A 23,113-nucleotide genomic window follows, 5' to 3' on the forward strand; every position below is an offset into this window, starting at 1 on the left:
TGTCATAAGCACAATGTGGTTTCAGCTTTACTCCTGCGCCTTTTACATCTGTGGTTCTATAAAAATGATAATTAATGGTCATTTAAAGCACTGCACTATAAAGAAATACCTTTGGAATGATCCACAGACATGAGACTGTATTCATTCAGATGCCTTATATTAAACTTTTAATGTGCCAGGTTCTGTGCAGAGGATACAGAAAATAGTAATATGTTCTGATTGACTATTGCATTAAAATAATTCTGAATGAATGGAAATTTTCTGGTTGGGGATACTAATCACCATCAATCTATTTCCCACTTTTCCAATTGAATCTGTAATTTTTAATGTCTGCATAAAAAAGTCTGTGTGTGTCTATATTTCATGTTTATAATCTAATTATTTTTAAAGCTATTTCTGAAACTAGGGGAAAGCTATATTCATTTTCCTTTATGCTTGTTAAAATCTTATTTAAATTATTCTCTTTATTAAATATCCATGAGAGTTAAATAAAACATGGTCATATTTTATTAATTCATTTTTGGTTATGCTATGGCTCTAATATAATTAAGAAGAATTGATGTCACCCTTAAGGCCGGGATTTTTGCTAATTATTACGGAATTTAAACCTAGGGATTTTGAAACCACTGATGTCAGAATTCAAAAAGCAGGATCTTTATTAAAAGCCTGATATTGTCTTAAACCTTTTTATTTTTTAAAACTGATAACTTAGATTATAGGATGGTATGGAAAAAAGTGAAATCTTTCTGATATTGGATAGACCAGAGTTAGGCATGCAAATAATTCAACATTTAGGAAGTTAAACAGGAAAAATACTGAGTTCTAGCATTTGAAAATCCATTTTTCCTAACGTCCATTTTATCAGTTTACAGCATGAATGCACAAACCCATTAGAGCCATGGGCTCCCTGCTCTTAGGCAGGCGATTCAGAGACAGTTTTAACAATATGTACCTAAGGAAACACAAGTCAGCCTACTCTAAGTAATAAAGAAAGGTTGTACCAAGATGGCCAATTTTTAAAAAGTGTCACCTGAGAGGCCCTTTAACTATGAAATATTTTGTCAGATTCTCTATGACCTGTTGGCTACAGGTTCTTCAGTCCTTTTTATGGGTCCTGAGCAATTATTAGTCTAATATATACATGGGCATAGCATTTATTATTATTATTATTCATGCCTTTGAAAAGATGGAGTTATCATCTTTTGTATTTATTACATTGTACATATTGTACATATACCAAAATACCAAAACACTGGACTGTTATTTGCCTAAATAATCCCAAACTGGTAAGTAAGAGATAGTGCTAAAAAAAGAAGTTATTTCATGTGTAAAATGTTTGTTCATTTGGGGTTTATTAGAACTATAACTAATGACAGAAGAGGAAGTAATTGTATTAATATACCACAGTTAATCTTTGACTTTTAATAATGGAATTTGTGGAGTTTGGAATCAGACTAGATTTAGATTCAAATCCTGGCCCACCTACTTTGATAACTTTGTGATCTTAGGTATGTATTTTAACTTTCTGTATGTAGCTCATTTTCCCTACTCTAAGTAAAAAAGAGGTAATAATAGCATCAGATTGTTTTAAGGGTTATATGAGATCGGGTGTGTAAATTCATTGGCAGGTACCTGATACACAGTGAATATTCGATGAATGATAGCTCTTATTTTTACCTTTCTAAAATTAGGTATTCCAAAGTAATTTTAACTATGAATAACACAATTTTGTGCTCTTGCTGCCTAAATAGTATGATACTAAAAGCAATTACTGTGGCACTAAAAATGAAAAAAGCCCTTTGTGATTACAGTTGTAAACAAGCAAGCTTTTAGGCTGATTTCTCAGTTCTCATGTATCCTTTCTGACCATGGAAAGCCTTTTACAAATACACATGTCTCTTCTATGATGCAGAATGGTATGAGCCTAAAATACAGTGAAACAAAATTCAGTGTGTTCTGTAGTCGCATGATTAGCACTACTATTTCCCTGAATAATCTCCTTGTGAATTATATATCAAGTTTTACTTTGCCTTTCTTTCTCATTTGAAAAATTTTCAGATCTCTAGTGGAAGAGGAAGACCAACACATGAAATTGTCCCTCGGAAGCAGCGAAATGGGCCTCTCATCCCATTTGCAGTCTTCCAAGGCAGGAACCACACGCATCTTTACCAGCAATACCCACAGTTCTGTGGTGTTACAGGTAATTTAAGCTGTACATTTGGTAGCATTACATGGCTTTAAAAACCACCCAGGGGTTTTGTGGTGTGGGGTACTGATACTAGGAAAGGTTGTGTGTTTTTGTGGACAGAGGTGTATGGGAACTGTGTACTTCCGGCTCAGTTTTGCTGTGACTGAAAGTTGCTCTAAAATATTTAATTTTATAAATTAAATTTTTTTTAAAAAAAGCGAACACCAGATGAGGAAAAGGTTTCCTGATGTTAAAAAAATCCCCAGAGTTGATTCTTTGTTTTGTTTGTGTAAAGAAAGCCTTGCTATCATGTCGCTGTCTTACACAATGTTATATTGGCAACATTGACTTTCCATTTCCTCTCTGCCAAGGTAAATATCACAAGTTCCCACACTAAATTCTCTAGTTCATCACTCACAACCTATTTTACTATCACCTTTATCATAGTTCTAAAGATCGTATTTGGTGTCTCGACTTGCATTGGCAATCTTCGGGGCGTGGAAGTAGGGGTGAGGATGCAGGATTGCAAACACGCTGATAGATCTAAGAGGTAGTAACTGACATCAAAGGAGAGGATAGAAAAATGATAGACAGCCAAAAGAACAAAAAAACCTGTCATGTGGAGCTCTTTAACATAAGGATAAGGGGTCCAAGTATTTCTGACCATTGTGGGCACTCCTTGACGTCTGTGGGCCTTCTGCATTAGACGGCAATATAATACTGGATGTCCATAAATGTCTTTAGGTATAGTTAAATTAGATCCATGTTCTCTGCCTAGTAAGATAAGGAAAAGAAATGTTTCTAAATGTATTTTTAAAAGAAATCTCCTTAGGTGAATTTCACATATATATCCCTAGTCAAGAGCCGTTATGTTAAAGCAGCATGTAATGTAAAGTATGTAGCATTCTGAGAGAAGAAGCTTATATTTGCTGCATTGGCTCTGCTGTGTCATATAGTTTTCTGGGTTTTATTAGTCTTTATCTCCAAAATGTGAGTCTTGACTAGGAGAGCTCTCAGTTCTCTTCTAGTTTGCATCTGTGATTCAGTGCAGTCACATTTTCCCAATGTTTTGGTTTCTCACGGGAGCTGGGTTTTAGGGTTCATTGTCCTCTGTGTGTATTACCAAGGGAAATGTGATGGTCAGGAAGGAATCTGTCCATCTCGTGGCATCTAATGCTACAAAAATGGTTTAATTGTTGATGTTTTAAGGCTATGGGAGGAGAGAATGAGGGATCAAGTAGGTAAGAAAAGCATGAGAGTAAGAGGTTTTCGGTTATATTAAAATATTCTCTCTAAAGAAAAGAGACCTATTTACCTCTCTGCTATACTTCTGCCTATCCATGTCCATAGTCATGGATTAAAGCCAATTTTTGTGGTCCTGATAATTTTTCAAATTTACTTTAAACTAAACAGTGAAAGCCACTGCAGTGCAGTGAAAGAGATTTAGGGCAGTGGTCCTCATTTTGGTGTATATCAGGATCACAAGGAGGAGGACTTGTTAAAACAGGGAGGATCTGAGTCCTACCCCAGAGTTTCTGAATCTCATTTTTTATGGGCTCCCAAGAGATGCTGCAGGTCCAGGGAACATACTTTTAGAACCGTGTTCTAGAGATAGGGTTTTTCTTCCACCAAAAAGTCCAAGAGAGATGGCCTCTCTCTTCCTCCCTGTATTCCTAAGTCACTGTAATAATGGGGAAACATTGGAAGTAGCTTACATATCCACCAAAAGGGAAATGATTTCCTAAATTATGTTGCAGCACAACTATGTAATACTGCGCAGTCACCAAAAAGAGTGAGGTAGATCTGCATGTTTTGAGTGGAAAGAATATATTAAATGAAAAAAGTACCAGGACAAATGTGGCATAGCCATACAATGGAATATTATTCAGCTATATAGAGGAATGAAGTACTGATATATGCTACAACATGGTTGAACCATAAAACATTACATTGAGAGAAAGACAAGTACCAAATGATTTCATTCATTTGTGGGGTATAACAACAAAGCAAAACTGAAGGAACAAAACAGCAGCCGACTCAGAGACTCCAAGAAGGGACTAGCAGTTACCAAACGGAGGGGTGGGGGAGAATGGGTGGGAAGGGAGGGAGAAGGGGATTAAGGGGCATTATAATTGGCACACATAATATAGGTAGGTCACAAGGAAGGAAGTATAGCATGGAGAAGACCAGTAGTGACTCTATAGCATCTTACTACGCTGATGAACAGTGACTGCAGTGGGGAGGGGTGAGGACTTGATAATATGGGTGAATGTTGAAATCACAGTGTTGCTTGTGTGAAACCTTCATAAGATTGTATATCAGTGATACCTTACTAAGAAAAAAAGGTCGGAGGGAGAAACATGACGCTGAGTGAAAGGAGCCAGAAACCAAAGAACGCATTTTGTATGATCCCATTCATACAAAACGGCCAGAATAAAGAAATCTATAGAGATAGAAAGTAGATTAATGGCTGTTTAGAGTTAGAGAAAATGCGAGGATTCAGGGGTGATAGCTGAAGGGTATAGGGTTTCTTTTGGAGATGGTGAAAGTACCCTAAAATTCACTGTGGATATGGTTGCACCTATTATCTGTGTATATACTAAAACTACTGAATACTGCACTTTCAATAGATGAATTGTATGGTATGTTATATATCAATAAAGCTGTTAAAATTTTCTAGATTTGTTGCATAAAATTGCTATTATTTCTTCTGAAAACAGTTGGTAGAATTCACCAGTGGAGATCCAGTTTTATTGTAGATGTATGGCTATTCAGGTTATTTATTTCTTTTAGAGTAATCTTTATTAGCTTGTGTCTTTCAAGAAATTTGTCCAACTGAGTTTTCAAATTTATTGGCAAGCTATTGTTCATATTTCCTTATTGTCCTTTTAATAGCTATATAATTTCTAGTGATACCACCTCTCTTGATCCTGGTATTGGTAATTTGTGTTTTCTCTCTCTTTTTTCCTTATCAGTCTGGCTGAAGTTTTATCAGATGTATGGATTTTCTCAAAGAACCAGCATTTTGGAGTTATTGTCTTTTCTGTATTTTTCTGTTTTCTATTGCATTAATTTCTACTCTGATCTTTATTTCCATTCTCTGACTTAATTTGGGATTAATTTGTTCTAATATTTCTAGTTTCTTAAGGAGGAAGCTGAGCTCCTTCATCAGATTGATAATAAATATTCTTAGTTCTGAAATCTATTTTATGTGATATAATCATGGCAGCTTTCATTTAACTTGTGTTAGCTTGGCATATCTTTTGCCATCTTTTTATAGTTTTTAAAAATTAGCATACAACAAAATTCATTTTTTTTATTGGTCTATATATTTACAAGTTTTAACAAATATATTGTTTTATGTAATCACCACCACAATTATGATACTGGACTATTCTATTACTCCAACATACTCTGTTGTTACCTGTTCATGGTCAAACCCATCCCCACCTCTAAACCCTGGATAGTACTGATCTGTTTCCTGTGATTGTCATTTTGTCTTTTTGAAACTATCATATAAATGGCATCATACAGTCTATAAGCTTTTGAGATTGGCTTCTTTTATTTTGTCTAATATACTTGATATCCATTCACTTTATTGTGTGTATCAATAGTTTGCTCCTTTTTATTGTTGAGCGGTATTCCATGGTATAGAACTTTGTGGGGTCTCTTTTCCATGCTCCTTTGTCTCGGTCATCTCCCTAGTACTTCCCAATGCCCTAGGGCTCTCTTATTGATCCTGTGGCCTTAAAGCTGGAGTTTTATTTATTCTGCTCTGCTATACACTTACCACTACTGAACCAACATTCTGTCCAAATGCAGACAGGTATTTACTGGAGAACTATTGCAACTCCTCCAACCAAAGATGAAGATTTCTTTCCATCAGAGTTTTAGGCATTTGCCATCCCCACTGTCACCACTGTCACTATTGCCGCCTTGGAATTGCCTGGGAATTGGGGTTCAAGAGAGCAGAAGGGGGGGAAAATGTAAAATGGATTTTCTTCACTCTCTCTGAGCTTTAAGAATCCCCTTTCTTGCTCTTCCAGCTAGAAATAGAGGTTTCTTTGTCTGCACCCAGATGCCTGCTTTCGTGTTACATGGTGCCTTAAGTCCAGGCTCAGATGTAATGGGAGGAAAAAGTAGGAGGTAGGGTGGAGGGCTCACCATCAGTTTGGAGGTACTTTGCAAACATTCTGATTTTCTTCCCCAATTCTGCTATCATTAACATATTTTTCATTTACTTTTAAGCTTTGTGAGGTGGAACCAGAGAAGCATTTATTCTAGGGCAACCTTTTTCCTAGTACTGAGGCAAATCCTTTTGAGTGCTCTTCCTAAGGCCCCAGAATTATAAGGTCTCCACTTCCGTGGTTTGAATAAGAACTATTCCCAGCCCTTGGTGAGACTTGGAGAGTGTTCCTCGTGTTCCTTCTAGGTTGTTCTTTCCTAGACAAATGCACTTATCAGGACTCACCTGAATACTTGAAGGGGACTGTTTTTAGCTCTACTCTCTTTCCAGAGCTCTCCTCTTGTATTCTGCCCTACAAACCAAGTTGTTTCAACCTCCCTTGACTCAACCAGGGAAGAATGCTGGGCTTCGATTGGGATCCCACTCCCTGTACCTTTGTTTGGGATCTCCAGGCAATAAGCAATCATGGGGCTCATCTAGCTTGTTTCTCATCTTTCATAGATCCTTCTCTTACACTAGTCGGACTATTTTTTTATTTCATATATTTTGTCTGGTTTTCAGTTGTTTCAAGAGGTAAGGTAAATCCAGTCCCTGTTACTTCATCTGCTCTGGAAACAGAAATTTACAGAATATAATTAAACACTAAATTGGGCATCCAGACTAAGTGTGCTTTACTATTTTAGAGATTTGGTTAGGAATAGCTTTACAAAGGAGGTAAAATTCGAGTTAGGCCTTGAAGGAGGGAGGACATTCTTTGTGAAAATGATGGCATCAATAAAGGTACTAGAAAAGAAGTAGGCTTGGGTTTTTACCAATGAGACAGTCTGAACAACAACCTGATAATATGGGTCAGAGTACGTAGGGAAATAATGAAAAATAAAGTTGAACAGTTGAGTTGGGGCCAGCCTTTAAAGTTTTATATTGTGATATAATGCAGTGATGGAAAGCCATTAAAAGTTTTTAAACTCTAAGCAGGGTTATATAATGATAGCAAGTTTAATTAATATTAATATAAACTTTTATATCCAATCTGTATATCATTTTCCTTAAACACTCTTCTGTTCCTTTTCTGTCCTGTCAATTAAGTGAAGAGCAGCCTTATAAAAACATGGCAATGGTATTGTTTTGATCAAATATATTACATTTACTTAAAGATTGGAGTAAACCCATTCCTTAACCTTTTCCTCTTTAGTTCCTTCATCTCTATTCATAAAACATTTTCTATTAATAATTTCTATTGATCTCAGGATGCATTTCCTTTTTACTCCACTTCCTTTTCAAAATTATAGTAATCAAAACTCAATCGAATATGCTAGTAACTTATTTCTAGTGTAGAGGTTAGTGGAAAGATTTGCTTACCAGAAGTCTTTTTAATACCTAAAAGTACTGATCTAGCTTTTTTCATAACATTATATTTAATTTGAAAGCTTTTGATAGCCAATCAACTTTTGTTATAAATTATTTGTAGCTCATCTGGTTTCTATATTATACTTGTGTAATGCCAGCACATATCCTTGTCCATTTTAATAGGACTGTTTTGAAATTTATCAAGCTCATTTAAAATGTTTTGGTCCTTCAGAGTATTACATATGTGCCTCTTTCTGCTTAATTGTATTTGAAGGTTTGATACATTGGGTAAGTTTAATACAGAAAGAGAAAAACCTTCTTTTAAATTTTGTGGGGTTTTTCCCCAAAAAATATGTGAAGAAGAAGAAAAAGAGAAGATATAGGAGATTTATAGAAGGGGAAAAGGGAAACATTGGGTAAAGAAATTGAGAACAGTCAGCAATTCCCTCATAAATGGAACCTAAAGCCCAGAAGGAATAGAAAACTAGAAAACTAAGATAAGGATTGGGGTAGAAAGAGGTTGAGTTAAAAGAAATAGAAACCCTTTTAAAGATGCTCTAAAAGACTAATTGGAAACTTTGAGCAATTTTGCATAAAGCAGAGCTGTATCAGTGTATAGTGGACTAGTATATGGAAATAGACAACAAAGCTTATAAAATTCTAACAAGAGGAATGAGTCAATATAAACCTGGTGGAAGAAAATGGTTTTATAATAAAAGGACACATTTTAAGTGTGCAGGGTATCTTTGAGATTTTTCCTAGCGTTAAATAGGGGAGAAGATTTACAAGAGGGAAAGCAAAAAGTAGGTATGTAGAGGGCAGATGGGAATTGTGGAGAGTGGTCTACCCCCTTTTTTTTTAATATGTGCGTTCTTAATGAGATTAGACTATAAAGCTGTTTAGAGAAATGGTTGTCTTCTGCTATAAAGCAAAGTATGTTATAGAAAGAACTTTAGCTTCTTTTCTCTTTAGACAGAGCCGGGATAGACAGATAACGACATACAAACAAGATATTTAGAATCTGTGAAAGCAATCAGAATTGACAGATCTTATTTGGATAAAGAGCAATAATCAGGAATAAAATTGGCAAATGTGGAATTGGATAATGGAATTATCCATTTATGCATTTGCAAATAAGGGTGGTGAAATGTATAGAAAGGGAAACTACATGACGTGAAAATGAATGCAAAACCTCACAAAAGCAGACACTTCGCCAAGGGTAGATAAATCAAGCATAGAATAGAAGATACTCGGAATATGATAAAAAGTGGTCTAGGAGCCTCAGTGTCCTTTCTTTGGGGACTCCAGATTGTACTGAGAAAGGTTAGAGGATTTTCATAAGGATAGTGCAAAGGGAAGCAAAATAATGAAGTTTGTGGAGTGGGTAAAAGCTCCTGGTATCTTAGGTGAACTGTCCAGATTTTGAGGATTGAGTACATACCTCAACAAGCAGTTTTGATGGGATATGGACCAGATGAGAAATGACACAGATAATGATACAGGAAGCATTAGCCATATATTTTTTTCAAAGGGAAAAAGAAAGAATAATAAGTAGTAGGAATGGATCCTCCTGACATTACTCAATTCTGAGGAGAAAATAATTGTAGAAATATTTTAAAAACAAGGCAAGCTAGCAAATGAGCCATGAAGGTTTTGGAACTTTTTTAGTGAAAGAAAATAACTGATAGGATACAATCATTGCTTTCAACTGAATAAGCCCTGATTGCCTTGCAAAGAGATCTACGTGTATCTTAGAGAAGAAGATTTAAAAATATTTTGAAGAATAAAAATAAAAGCAGCATACAGTACCTAATCTCGTCTCATTGGTGTCTTGACATCTCTTTTTTTGCCAGTACCCAAGGTATATTAAATTTCCCAAGATAAACCATGTTTTAACTAGCTAATTGCTATTAAAACTTTAAAAGTACACTGAGAAGGGACTGGTGGTTACCACAGGGAAAGGGTTGATATGGGTGGTCGGGAAGGGGGAGGCGGACAAAGGGGTACAGAAATGCTCAATTGTAATGTAGGTTGGTCATGGGGATGGTAGTACAGCATGGAGAATACAGCCAGTGATTCTGTAACATCTTTCTATGTTGACAGATAGTGGCTGTACTAGTGGGAGGGGAGGACTTAATAATATGGGTAACTGTTGAACCACTGTGTTATATACTTGAAACTAATGTAAGATTGTATATCAATAAAAAATAAATTAAAAAAATAAAAAAGTACATATTCTTCAAATGAACAATTCCACTTGTAAGAGTATGTCCCACAGATCCAGTCTCATGAATAAGTATATGTACAAGGAGGTTCACTGCAGCATTGCTTGTAATGGCAAATTTGAGAGACAACCAGGGAAGTCTGGGTGAATAATTTATGTTTTGCCCCCACTACGGAATACTATGCATCCACTATAAAGAATGAGGATGCTTTGTATATACTGAGATGGGGGCTATCTATGTTATGTGCTCGAGTGAATTTTTAAAATGCACAACAGTATGTGTACTATCCCACTTAAAAAAAAATCCTGTATACATTCAAGCAAAAGGTAAATTTAGTGTATAGCCTGGAAGTAGATATACTAAACTGCTAACAGTAGTTGTTCCTAGTAAGTAGAAGAAGTGGAGCTTTAGTTCCCAATTTATATCCTTCTACATTTTTACAACAAGTAGATATTTAATTTTTTTTAACCTGAAATTTATCAGAGGGAGGAAAAAAGTCAAGCCCTTGGGAGCCAACATTTTCTCCCAAACCCTGGTTCAATTCCTCTTCTCTCATCTCAGCCTTTACAGTTTACCACAGATAAGCACTGTAGGCCAAGTTCATTTTCTCACTGGGAGAGGTCTCACAAATAAAGTTCATGGTTGCTAGTTACAAAATTAAAAATTTATAATTTAATTACAGAAATTAAACTTCTGCCCAGTGTGACTACATGGTTTTAAAATACCAAGTTGTGGCTTCTGGGTAAAATCTGGTTTGTTTGTTCATGCATTAATTGAAGATTCATTAAGTGCCAACTGTGTGCCAAGCACTGAAGAATTCAAACATGCTAGTCCCTCAACTGTTCTAGCTAATGGCTCCCTCCTCAGTGCTTAAGGCTCCCATCCCCACCCCAGTGGTCACATTCAGTACTTCCCAAAGTTCACCTACATTTGAAAGGTAAGCCCTTTAAATTCATTGCAGTTTAGATTCACTATAAGAATTTTCAAAGAGCGACTTCTTGCCTCTGCATGAGAATATTCCCCTAAAACTGACATCTCTTTTTACCTCTACATTTCTGAATAACAGGGACAGGAGATGATTTAGCAGTGGAAAATGGAAAATATCAAGGGTGGTGGGATATAATGTTTGTGTTTATAAAGGAAAAGGGGCATTTGTGAAAGAAGTGATATTTATGAATGAAAACATATATCAATCACTGGTGGAGAAAGAAAAACATGATACATAATTCTGTTCTAAAGTATATGTATAATGTATAAATATTTTTGGAATTAAAATATTTATATTTCTCTCCAGAGAGAAAGTGGCTGGATCACATTATCTCTTTGAAGTTCCAGTTCTGCAGAGTCAAGCATTTTCTTTAAAAAGCAATTTAAAAATTATGATGGGAAGATGTTTAGACTGAGATTTATATTATACATATGTGTAGGATCAATATTTCTAAAACTGCGCTCTTCAGTATGTCATGCCTTTTGCTTCTTAACTCCATAAAAAACAACTTTAAATAAAAGTTTTATTTGGGGTCATTAAAATATGAAGGGGATAGTATAATCCTTGCTATTAGTTTTTGCTGTATTATATTCTTATTTCATATTACTAGAAAGTAATTTGTGTGAGCATCTTCATGATTTCTTATAACAGTACATTTCTACTTGAGAAATTACAGACGTAGTCTTGCCAAAATCTTCATTTTTAAGCTTCATTATTAAACTGTATATTATTTCCTTCTCATGCATTTTACCAGCCTGTTAGAATCTTAAAATGTTTCATTGTCCCAAGAGTAGAGCCAAAAAACAACTGCCCATTTGTCATTGGTTGGGAACACCAAGGGAGTGGGTGGAAGAGCTGAGGAACAGGCCTTCTTATCACCAGAGCCTTGGCCCTTCTCTGAACTGTGGTGTTAGCCTATTAATTCTCCACTAAATTTTAGGCATTTGGGGACAATTATGTCTTGTGTTGGAGCTCCCTGGGCTCTTTTTACCAAAGATAATTCAATTCCAAACTTGAAACTTGAAAGATAATTGGTCAAACACTAACAATGTACCAAGTAAAAGGATATGAAAGATAATTCCTAACTCAAAGAGATGGAAAAATGTAGTTGGTAGGAAGGAACTCCTATCTTGCAGTTAACACAGATACTCTTCTGTTCCTTTTCTTTCTCAAAAAAAAAAGAAAGTAAAAATACAAGGTGCCTCAGTAAAGCACTATGAAAGGACTGTTATTTTATTTTTATGGAAAGGAATGTTAGTCCAACGCTCTAATTCTGCATGTTGGAAAACAAAAGTGGAGGGAAAAAAAGAAAACAAAAATGTTTTTTCTAAAACAGGCTAAAAGCCAATGTTTGTTTAAATAAGCGAATGTACGTATTCTTACCTTATTTGTTCTTAATCTAAATTAGTCTTAATTTTATCTTTCTACTACAGTGAATTAAATATACATTGTCACATATCAAACAAGCTGTTTGGTTATTTTCTTCTTCTGAGTGATTATTCTGTTGGCTTTATGTCCCAAATAGGTCACACACACACACACATTAATATGTAAACGGAACTTTAGCATGCAGAGATTTGTACACCCACTTTACCTTGATAAGTGGCTCAACTCATGTTTTTGTGGTAGGGCTTTGACCAGCTTCGACTTGAGGGATTGCTTTGTGATGTGACCCTAATGCCAGGTGACACAGATGATGCCTTCCCTGTGCATAGAGTCATGATGGCCTCTGCTAGCGATTACTTCAAGGCTATGTTCACAGGTAGGTTGCCCCTTAAACTCTGCATCCACTCTAAAACAGTATGAAATTTATGTGTTTAAATCTTTTCATTTCTAAAGTGAAATTTAGTTCTTTTGGTGTTCGTTGTTACCAGAATAAATGGTTTCAAGAGGAATATATACCCAATACATGTGGTTGTAGGTGGCGCTTTTTTAGCTTGGGAAATGGATGTACCTTTTTCATAGTTCTGTCCACCTTTATTTCACAGCTCTTTTTCAGACACATAGATGAGTGGGCCATTAGAGAGTCTGGGTCCCACTAGCACAATCAATCTTTGATCCATCAAAAGATATGAAGTGACAGGAGAACATTTGGGAAGCACTGCATCATATACGAACTCCAAAGACATATTCCTTTTTAAGTGTACTCCTTTAACTGTAAAATATGCAGAAGCCTGACTCTGACACAAACACTTACACAGAATAAAACTTTTCCTTGGTTTTATTGCATCTAATTAGCAGCAGAAGTTTGACCTTAATTAAATTTTCCACCTTCATTTAATTGAATGTCTTTTTATTTAAGGTGGAATGAAAGAACAAGACTTAATGTGCATTAAGCTTCATGGTGTGAGCAAAGTCGGTTTAAGGAAAATTATTGATTTCATTTATACTGCAAAGCTTTCTCTTAATATGGACAACCTTCAAGACACACTGGAAGCTGCCAGTTTTCTACAGATCCTGCCTGTTTTGGACTTCTGCAAAGTATTTCTCATATCTGGGGTAAGACATTTCCAAATCTTCAAATCTCTTCCGCATATACTCTGATGTAGCCTGTTTGGAGTAGACTCGAAACTGTTGTGTTGATATGTGAAATTTTGGCCATTAGAGAGCAGCGTCTTGTGGTGTGTGATCTAGAAGCAAGTTGAGAGGAAAGTAGTAAAGTAGTACAGGCATGTTTATACAAAACAGAATCATTTAATACATTTAATAAAATCAGTGATTGATAATGATATGGACCTTAACCTGTTAATGTTACATATTTTCATCTGGTTTTATTCACCTTAATGATTTTATACAAGCAGCCTTCTTAAATGGAATTCTGTAGATATATAACTTGAGCTTATAGAAATCTTTTGAAATAGGTGCACTAATGTTTTTTTCTTCCTTTAAATGTAGGATCTGGGTCTTGAGAAGAACTAATGCCTATGTGTAAAACCTAAAAAGACATAAATTGTGATTCCATGGAAACACATCACGCACTGAATTGTTTTTAGTGTTTTTTAATAGATAAGAGGGGTCACAACTACCAATCAGTGAACTACTTAGCAATCACCCAGTTCCTGAAGACAGTGGCTTATTTTAGCTGAGACCCTTAAATTTTACTTTGAGGAAGCAAAATGTCTTGCTTGAAAAAAAATATTACCAAGAAGATTTCTAGAGCTTACAGAGTTTGCTTTTGTGATTTAAAATTACGGCAATAGTAAATTTTGATGTATTTTCTCATTTATTATATTCATTATAAACTCATACCAATTTTAATATTGGTAAATAATTGCTTAGCCCTTTAAAAATTACATTTACTAAAATTGGAGCCCTGTTTTAAAAACCCTGCATTTCAAGAGAACATGTCCTTAATGATTTTTTTAATAAGCTACTCTTTATCTTATAAAGTCAGCCAACAGCTTATTTAACAGGACTATTGAAAGTGTGTTTTGCTTATTTCCATTTTAAAGTACTCAGACTACTGTCTTAAATTCCTTATGAACTGTTAAACTAACTGCTATTTTTAAAGGTTTTATGCCAGCATGGTTATAGTGTTGACTCATATTGTCCTCTTCTCTATGGCACAAATAGCCCAAGTGATGTTTATTTCCCATGGTGCTGCTTGTCACCATTACTGCATCTGAGGGCTAAATTTCATTTTAATTTAATTATACAAGGCTCTTCCCCTCAGAAGCTATAAGCATCTTTCTTCCATTTGTATGCCATTGACATCATATAACAACTTCATCTCAAGAAAGAAATGAATTGTACTGAATGTATTTTTTAATGTATCAAGTCTAATAATTAATTTAGTAATAAATGCTTACATTTATAGACTCTTAACACTGATCTTAGCTTTACATTGATATTAGCATCACATGGTCGTCCTGAGCCAAACCAGGTACAGTACTGTGATTTCTTTGGAACTAATCATTAATAAGAGACATTGTTGACCTATCCTCTAATACCAAAATTTAGTACATAGAGCTTTAGATATTTGGCTGCTGTCAGTTTGTTTACCTGAAAGAAAAGGACCAATCTGGATAAAGCACAGTTTATGAAAAGTTAGTTAAGTATACAATTATCAAAATAACAATATTAGAAAATAATTTTGTTCTAGAGAACTCTATTTAAAGCAAGTTTATTTAGAGATGATATTAGCATAATTTTGCAATATTAACAAATTTCCTGTAATTAGAATGTTACTAGTTCTTTAACATATTTGAAACATTTATTATAAGTGTATGTTTTAGGGCTTTGAGAATGTCTTCATTTTTATAAACACTTAATACTGTCTTAAAGGTTATATTCTCATTCCTAGTATCCTCTGCAGACATCCTAAAACCATTTCTAATGGAGAAGAGGCTTGTCCCTGACAAAGCTTACTTGTGGTATAGTTTACTCCTGCTTTTCTTGGTTTCAGAACTTTCTTGCCTATGAGCTTTGAGGAAACCCCTTTTTTTAGCGCAATTCTATTTACTTCTCTTTCATCTTGTTTGCTGAGGATACGTCTGTGTGATTTTACTGCGGAAATCTTCACTCTCAGAATCCATGATACTTTTTGAGGAAAGCTGGCAGGTTATTAGTTCAAGGATTGTGTAAAATACAACTTTTCCTTTGTCCTTCTTTCATGCATGCCATTTCTGAGTGAAACATTCAGCCTTACCCTATTTATTTCCCCTTTCCTTCTGAGCAATCAAGTCAGTCAGGAAAAGCAGTAGCGCTGGGTGCCTTTCCCACTTAGGAAAACTCAAAGTGTCAAGATGGTGTATTTTTCAAAGGTAGATTTGTTTTCAGTTCTCCCACAAGCAAAGTTATTATAGATGATTAAAGAAAACCAATCTCATATTTTAAAAATTGTGTGCCTAAACCAATCATTTGGAGGAACTAGATTTCTATTTTTCATGATATAGTGTGATTATAGTTTACATAACCAAAAACACTACTTGTGTTTGAGTTTTTAGAATGAAAAATTAGCTTCAAATGCAATTTTGTTCTATCCCATTCTTAATCATCTGTGTGGATGAAAAGGGCAGTGGTACATATAACACAACCCAACAAATGGCCCACAAAGCATTTCTACATTAGTTTTGAATGATAATTTTAAATACAATAATAAAGCCATACTTGCCTTTGGTGGTATAGAAACATCAGTTTTTTTCTTTTTTTCTTTTGGTATCATTAATGTACAATTACTTGAATAACCTTATGGTTACTAGACTTCCCCTATAACAAGTCGCCCCCACATACCCCATTACAGTCACTGTCCATCAGCATAGTAAGATGCTATAGAGTCACTACTTGTCTTCTCTGTATATAACATCAGTTTTTTTCTAACAGAACATCAGGCTCAGTAGAACAAGAGCCACTCCCCTCGTAACTTTGCCATCCTTTTCAGTAATAGTGCTCTCTTAGGATGGTAATTAGTATTATAGTTTATAGGACCTGGCACTTTTGTTCTTGCCATGTTATTTTCTTGGTAGTTGTGGAAAAGAAGATTATTGAAATGACTACAAAAAGATGACAGTGAAAGACAGAAAGCAGAGCAGGTATAATTTTCTGTAGAACTAAAAACATTTACTTTCATTTATCATGGAGATAATGGGAAATTACCTTTGTTTCGTTATATACCAATAAAAATTACATTAGTTTTGTCCTTATGACATTGCATAACTACAGCATGCTACATGCCATCCAGCCATTCTCTGATTTACAAACAGGTTGTAGTTAAATTTTGTAAATCATTTGTTTGCTGTTTAGAATTTGAAGCATCTAGCATTTGCCCCACAGAATTACTGTTATGGAGGATTACAGGCTAGCCCCCCAAACCTGATTTAATGTAAGGCTGCTGAAATAGGACATTTGCAATTGAACTGGAGATGTTACAAATTAAATATACAATTATACGGAATAAATAAACCAGAATGAAGGTGAGCGAGAAACCGTTTTCTTTTATATAAAAGCATATTTAATCAGAGAATGAAAATGCGCCTTAGCCTTGGTGATACTCTTTCTTTAAACTCATTTTTTAAAAGTTGTGTTTCTTTTTCTCCTTGATACAAGCATATCATTGGTTCCATCTCTACATTTATTATCATTGATTGGGGTGAGGAGCTTATAGTGAAATGTAGAGAAATTTTGTTCAGGTGACTGGGGGTAGTGAAGAGGTGGAGATGGTGGAAAACAAAGGAGATGCATGTGTGGGAGAGAGGCAAAAGGCAGAGGAAAGGGGTTCTCTAAAGGGAAAATGGAAGGGACTCAGAAGTTATTGGAAAAGACTGTTTTGCTGTTAGGTGATGATATCAGCAGCAAGCTTTGGGAATGTTCATCTTAACATAAGAATTTCCTGTACAGTAAACAAATTTCCATTCCTTATTTAATCTAAATTGGATTCATCCATAAATATTAACAAAGCTGTGATTTCAGAATTTTTTTTTTTGCCTTTGGGGAGGTTTAATGCAAATCAGAGAAAAAGTGTATAGATAATTTTATAATGAACCAATTGTTTTCCTCTTCCCAAACCAATCTTGACTTCTTATTGCTGAGGTTGACACTCAGCAAGTACTACCCAAATACCAGTTGTTTATGGTTGGTTGAGCATCTATTCTGATTAGTTGGTACCCATACTGTTTGGTTTTTAAATATTCTAAATATTATCCCTGCCTATAACTTTAACCACCCAATTCTTGCCCATCTGCCATCTGGGACTCTGTAGGGAATGAGGAGGCACAGCCTGAGCTCAAACTAATTCATTCCCCCATAACCATAATAATAATAATGTCTAATATTGCATCCAATAAAGGAAATGCATTCAAAGTACAAAGGAAAAAGAAAATTGGAGTTCCCAAGCTGGAGACACCATCAGTAGTCACCTCAAATGACATTTAGAATCTGAAGAGAGACAAAGATTGAGAGAGAAAGCTTTTGTATTTTAGTCATCCCTTTGTTCTTCTTAACAAAGGTCTCTTCCCTGTATCCTGCAATGTTCTCACCTGTCGAAGGAGACCCGGGAAAAGATGGCTATTATAGCCCCCACCCACTAAAGTAGTTTGTATGATTTATCCCCAGTCTGTCTCTGTTGCCATGGCCTCTCTCTTGGCATTGGTTGTACTTGACGCCAGGCTGTCATTTTAATAAACTACATAGCACCAGGCAGAATTTAGTGCATTGAGTGTCTGAGGAGTCCCCCAAAATTTGCCAGCTAATTTCTTAATCTTTACATTTCCCTTGAAAGTACAAAAGAAGATCTTCATTTGCTTTTTTTTATTTTATTTTTTCCTTAATGGGAATTTATTTGTATAAGACACTGATCTTCAACAAAATAACATCACAGATTTCTGATGAAACCTATCATTAAAATACCAAATTATGTTAATGATAATGTTTGTGTGCATTGGGTGTGATTTAAACAATTTGAAATACCAGTTTGAAAATTATGATGCTTGGAACTGCCTTTAGTGTGACCATGAAGGTTGTTTGATTAAAATACAATAATTATAATAATTTATATCAAGGAAACTTAAATGCGTACTTGATTATCTTAAAAACAGTTTTATTGGTTCTCATAAGTGGTTGAGAAATTTTGTCCTCTTTTGCTTGTCTGTCATTTAAAAATGCTAATAGAATTATTACTTCTGTAATAACTCTGGAATTTTGGCCAGGTTATATGTTCTGGTAAAATTAGAGTTCTTTCTATTTGTGAGTTTTTTAAAAAATAAACCATCAAATTCATATTTTATATTTTCAAAATGTATTATATACATGAAATTCATTATATGTTATGTGACTGCACATATCCATTATTTAAATACTGTCTAGGCTAAATGTTTAGGTATATGCTAGTTGAAGCACATTTATGAATCATGACTGAGATAAGTTGAAATGACCTATAATTGAATATTCTGTATTTTTCCAAAAATTGTTTACCATTATTCTATCATTTTGATCAACTTATATTGTTAACTGTTATTCTAGGCTTTGTTTCTATAATCCCTATATTCTACAATTCATTTTTTATCTTTCAGTATATGCACTTCATAAAAATTAATTTCCTATTATGTATTTTTCTTATCTGAGTTTCATTTTAAAATTAATAAGGTTCTAGTAATTATCTATGTTAATTCAACATGTATTCTATTTTTAGTTGTATCTATAACCACATCTTTAATTTTTTTATTGCTGTTAATCATAGTATTTTACCTTTGTTTTACAACCACAGCGTTGTAGCTGTTGTACATAAGCTACAGAAATTATTTAGTCCTTCTATCAAAAAGATAACAATTCAGAAGGTTATGAAACACCATTCTCTGAAGATTTTTAAGAAAAGATAGGCAACTACCTGTATTGACAGGGCGGTCTGTCAAGGTCTTTCCAGTCCTGTGCATCTGTATCTGACTGTACTGATGTATAGAAGGTATTTTCCAAATGCCTTTAAATAAAAGGTACTTTCTTTATTCTGTTAATTTAATAATTGTTTTCTTATTGGATTAAGTTGAAGAGGGAAAAGGGAAAAGCACTAAATACCTTGACTGCATTTTTAAATTATACCGTTTGGTTTCTAATCTTTAATCCTGACATTTTATATGCTACAAATTTATATTTAAATTTGGTGTCTGACAATTGATGACATCATTTTGCCTATTTAAAGTACCAAGTATCCATTCTTTGTTGTTTCTATTTGTATTCATATCAATAATAATGAGGATCTGCATACTTAGGAGTTATTTTTTGCGTAGTCATCTAGTTTTGCTTACCCATAGTAGTAAATGTGTTCCACAGTGCAAATTACCCTTGCTCTACACAATGCGCTATTTCTCACTTGCCTCAGAAAGTGAATATGTTACCCCAAACAGGAATTCCTTCCACCCAAAGTGATTTGGATAATTGGGTATTAATTTTAATTTCATTTACACAGCCTAAAATTTTATAAGACACCAAATTGCCACTCTGAAAATTGGATTAAAGTGGACTTTTAATTAACTGCATTAGAAACTCAAGGTATTGAACAGTGTTAAACTATGTATTTCCAAAGGCTCATAATTTGTTAATGTATTTTTCCTAGTTATTTTGTGTTGCGATTATATTTTAGGTATTTTTTTACATATAGCTATTCAGTGTAATAAGCAATTAAAAATTGCTGGTGATTTCTGCAAAGCAAGTCAGCTAGCTGCTTAAAAGTTGAAATTCTTCTTGAGTAATAAATCTATGAAAATAGCTTTGTGTATGTGTATGAGAGCTTTCAGTGGTATTATATCTCAACCGGGCTGTTATTTCCACAGAGGGCTAATTATTTTAGTTTCTTTTCAGGTCTTTTTTTCATTTCAGCTTTTAAATAAAAGGATAATAGAATGATTAGCCAATTTTCTCTTAATCATCTTCCAATCTGTTAGCAATGCAGTTGTATCAGTGAGATTTGTGTGACATTTGTGAACACACACACGACAAATTTAAGAAAAGTCATTTGAGTCATTTGCCTATGACCTGTCTCTATTTGTACACACACATATGGACATTTGTAGGGTAGGCTTGTCTTAGGGATTTATTCCTTGCATAGTATTTGCTGATATGATTTGCCTATTTTCACTTGACCAGTTTACTTGACCAATCAGTTCTTAAAGTAGTCAAAAGAGCTCTTGCTAAAGAGGCCTCTCCATAACTTCTCTCCTTTTGCTGGGGAAATTTTTCTGGGCTCATCTTGACTCCAGCGGAGCTTGAGTAGGCTGGGAGTAAGAGAGTGGCTGAGGAACTCTACATCGCAAGCCGTCATGATAACCAGAATTACATGAGTAATTTGATATACACACACCCATTCCAGCCTTCACAAAAGTGATTCCTTTCCTTATATTTCCAGATAAATAATGTGGAAAATAACTTCACCCTAGGAAAAATTGCCCTATTAAATTATCCTCACTATGTATAAGCAATAACTTTTGAAGGTATCAAAATGAATCATTGTAACAAATGGCGACTGTTTACATAAAAGAGAACGCTAGGGATCCCATATTAGAGATTTTCTGTTTGTGGGTTTGCTAACTGCGTTACTTTTAAGAATCATGACTAAGAGAACTGGACTTTTAAGAAAAGTGGACTGACAGAGGGAAGGCAGTACAGCACTGAGAAGACAAGTAATGACTCTATAGCATCTTAGTACACTGATGAAAAGTGACTGCAATGGGGCGTGTGGGGGGACTTGATAATATGGGTGACTGTAGTCACCAGTGTTGCTCATGTGAAACCTTCATAAGATTGTATATCAATGATACCTTAATAAAAAAGAAAGAGGGAGAGAGAGAGAGAAAGAGAGAGAGAAAGAGAGAGGAAAGGAAGGAAAGGAAGGAAGGAAGGAAGGAAGGAAGGAAGGAAGGAAGGAAGGAAGGAAGGAAGGAAGGAAGGAAGGAAGGAAGGAAGGAAGGAAGGAAGGAAGAAAGAAAGAAAAGTAGACTGAGACAAACCATAATGAATAACCCTCTATTTTTCCACAATTTCCACTTTTTGGGAGGGAGCACACATTTTTGAATTGTTTCTTGGAGTAACTTCTAACCTACTAACTGATTTTCTTTTAGCTGCTTTTCTACTGAATTAGGTAAAGGTGGTTTGTGAGTTCTCTTTAGAACATTAATTTATTTATGTAAGACTCTTCATTTGCATCTATATGGAAAATAAACATAATTTATTCTAGAACATTCTAGTAAATTTTAGAACAGGTATTTATGTTATCCAGATGTAAGTGTCATGAAAGTAGTTGTGTTTTAATTTTTCTTATTGGCTGAATAGGTCACTTTAGACAATTGTGTCGAAGTTGGGCGGATCGCCAACACCTACAATCTGACAGAAGTGGATAAATACGTTAACAGTTTCGTCTTGAAGAATTTTCCTGCATTGCTGAGCACGGGGGAGTTCTTGAAACTCCCTTTTGAGCGTCTTGCCTTTGTGCTTTCTAGTAATAGCCTTAAGCATTGCACTGAACTTGAGCTTTTTAAGGCTACCTGTCGCTGGCTACGCCTGGAAGAACCTCGGATGGACTTTGCTGCAAAATTAATGAAGAACATACGATTTCCACTGATGACACCACAGGAGCTCATTAATTACGTGCAAACCGTGGATTTCATGAGAACTGACAATACTTGTGTGAATCTCCTTTTGGAAGCCAGCAATTACCAAATGATGCCATATATGCAGCCAGTTATGCAGTCAGACAGGACTGCCATTCGGTCTGACACCACTCATTTGGTTACCCTAGGAGGAGTGCTGAGGCAGCAGCTGGTTGTCAGCAAGGAATTACGCATGTATGATGAAAAGGCCCATGAATGGAAATCGTTAGCCCCCATGGATGCCCCAAGGTACCAGCATGGCATTGCCGTCATTGGAAATTTCCTCTACGTCGTTGGTGGACAGAGTAATTATGACACAAAAGGAAAAACGGCAGTTGATACAGTGTTCAGATTTGATCCTCGATACAATAAATGGATGCAAGTTGCATCTTTAAATGAAAAGCGCACCTTCTTCCACCTAAGTGCCCTCAAAGGATATCTGTATGCAGTCGGTGGGCGAAATGCAGCTGGTGAACTGCGTAAGTGTGTGCATTTATATTAAGCATAGAGACTGATTTCTTTACCCCCAAATTCTTGTTGAATCATTAAATAATCAGTTCTGTAAAATTGAAGGCATAAAAATGTAGCTTAGATTTCATTTTAAGCTGTTTTTCTTAGAAAATATCAGACAATCTGTATGCCTAATCTGGGCATATATTTTTGGCAGGGTATAAATTATATCTTATAAATACATCAGTATGTGGCAGAATATTTTATTCATGCAGTATATTGGTTTTCAACTTGAAGGTTCAACTACAAAGTATATTCTGCTAACTTAAATTCTAATAGGATCTGGACAGAAGTTTGGCATATGTCCTTATTTCCCATTTCTAAAAGCCTGCATAATATTTTACTGAACAGGTTAAAAATCGTTCCTTACTGAGGACTGACTTCCATTCTTTTTTACATGATGTGTTACCTATCAGCATCCACGTAGTAAGATAATTTTCTTTATTGGTTAAATGTACAAAGTTTAGTATCATCCAAAGTATATTTATGGTATGATAATCTGTGGCTATTAGTTTTAAAAATCATTCTCTCTTAGTGAAATACCAGTTTTCCTCACTGTAAACTGACCTGGTAAACTTTATTTGATGGTCACTTTTT

The 23,113-nt window shown here is 35.0% G+C and overlaps 1 protein-coding gene across 6 annotated transcripts in view; it reads left to right on the plus strand.

Annotated features, from left to right (window-relative positions):
- The window catches only part of KLHL13 (kelch like family member 13), a 195,638-nt gene that overhangs the window by 160,124 nt on the left and 12,401 nt on the right, over positions 1–23,113 (plus strand). For all 6 annotated transcript variants that reach the window (XM_036929961.2, XM_036929962.2, XM_036929956.2 and 3 more), the window contains 4 exons: positions 2,059–2,200; positions 12,564–12,696; positions 13,237–13,433; positions 21,690–22,485. In XM_036929961.2, the coding sequence (XP_036785856.1) occupies positions 2,059–2,200; positions 12,564–12,696; positions 13,237–13,433; positions 21,690–22,485 (1,268 nt within the window). The remainder of the gene's footprint in view (positions 1–2,058; positions 2,201–12,563; positions 12,697–13,236; positions 13,434–21,689; positions 22,486–23,113) is intronic.

Source organism: Manis pentadactyla, chromosome X (genome assembly GCF_030020395.1).
Source record: "Manis pentadactyla isolate mManPen7 chromosome X, mManPen7.hap1, whole genome shotgun sequence".
In the NCBI taxonomy this organism is placed as follows: Eukaryota; Metazoa; Chordata; class Mammalia; order Pholidota; family Manidae; genus Manis; species Manis pentadactyla.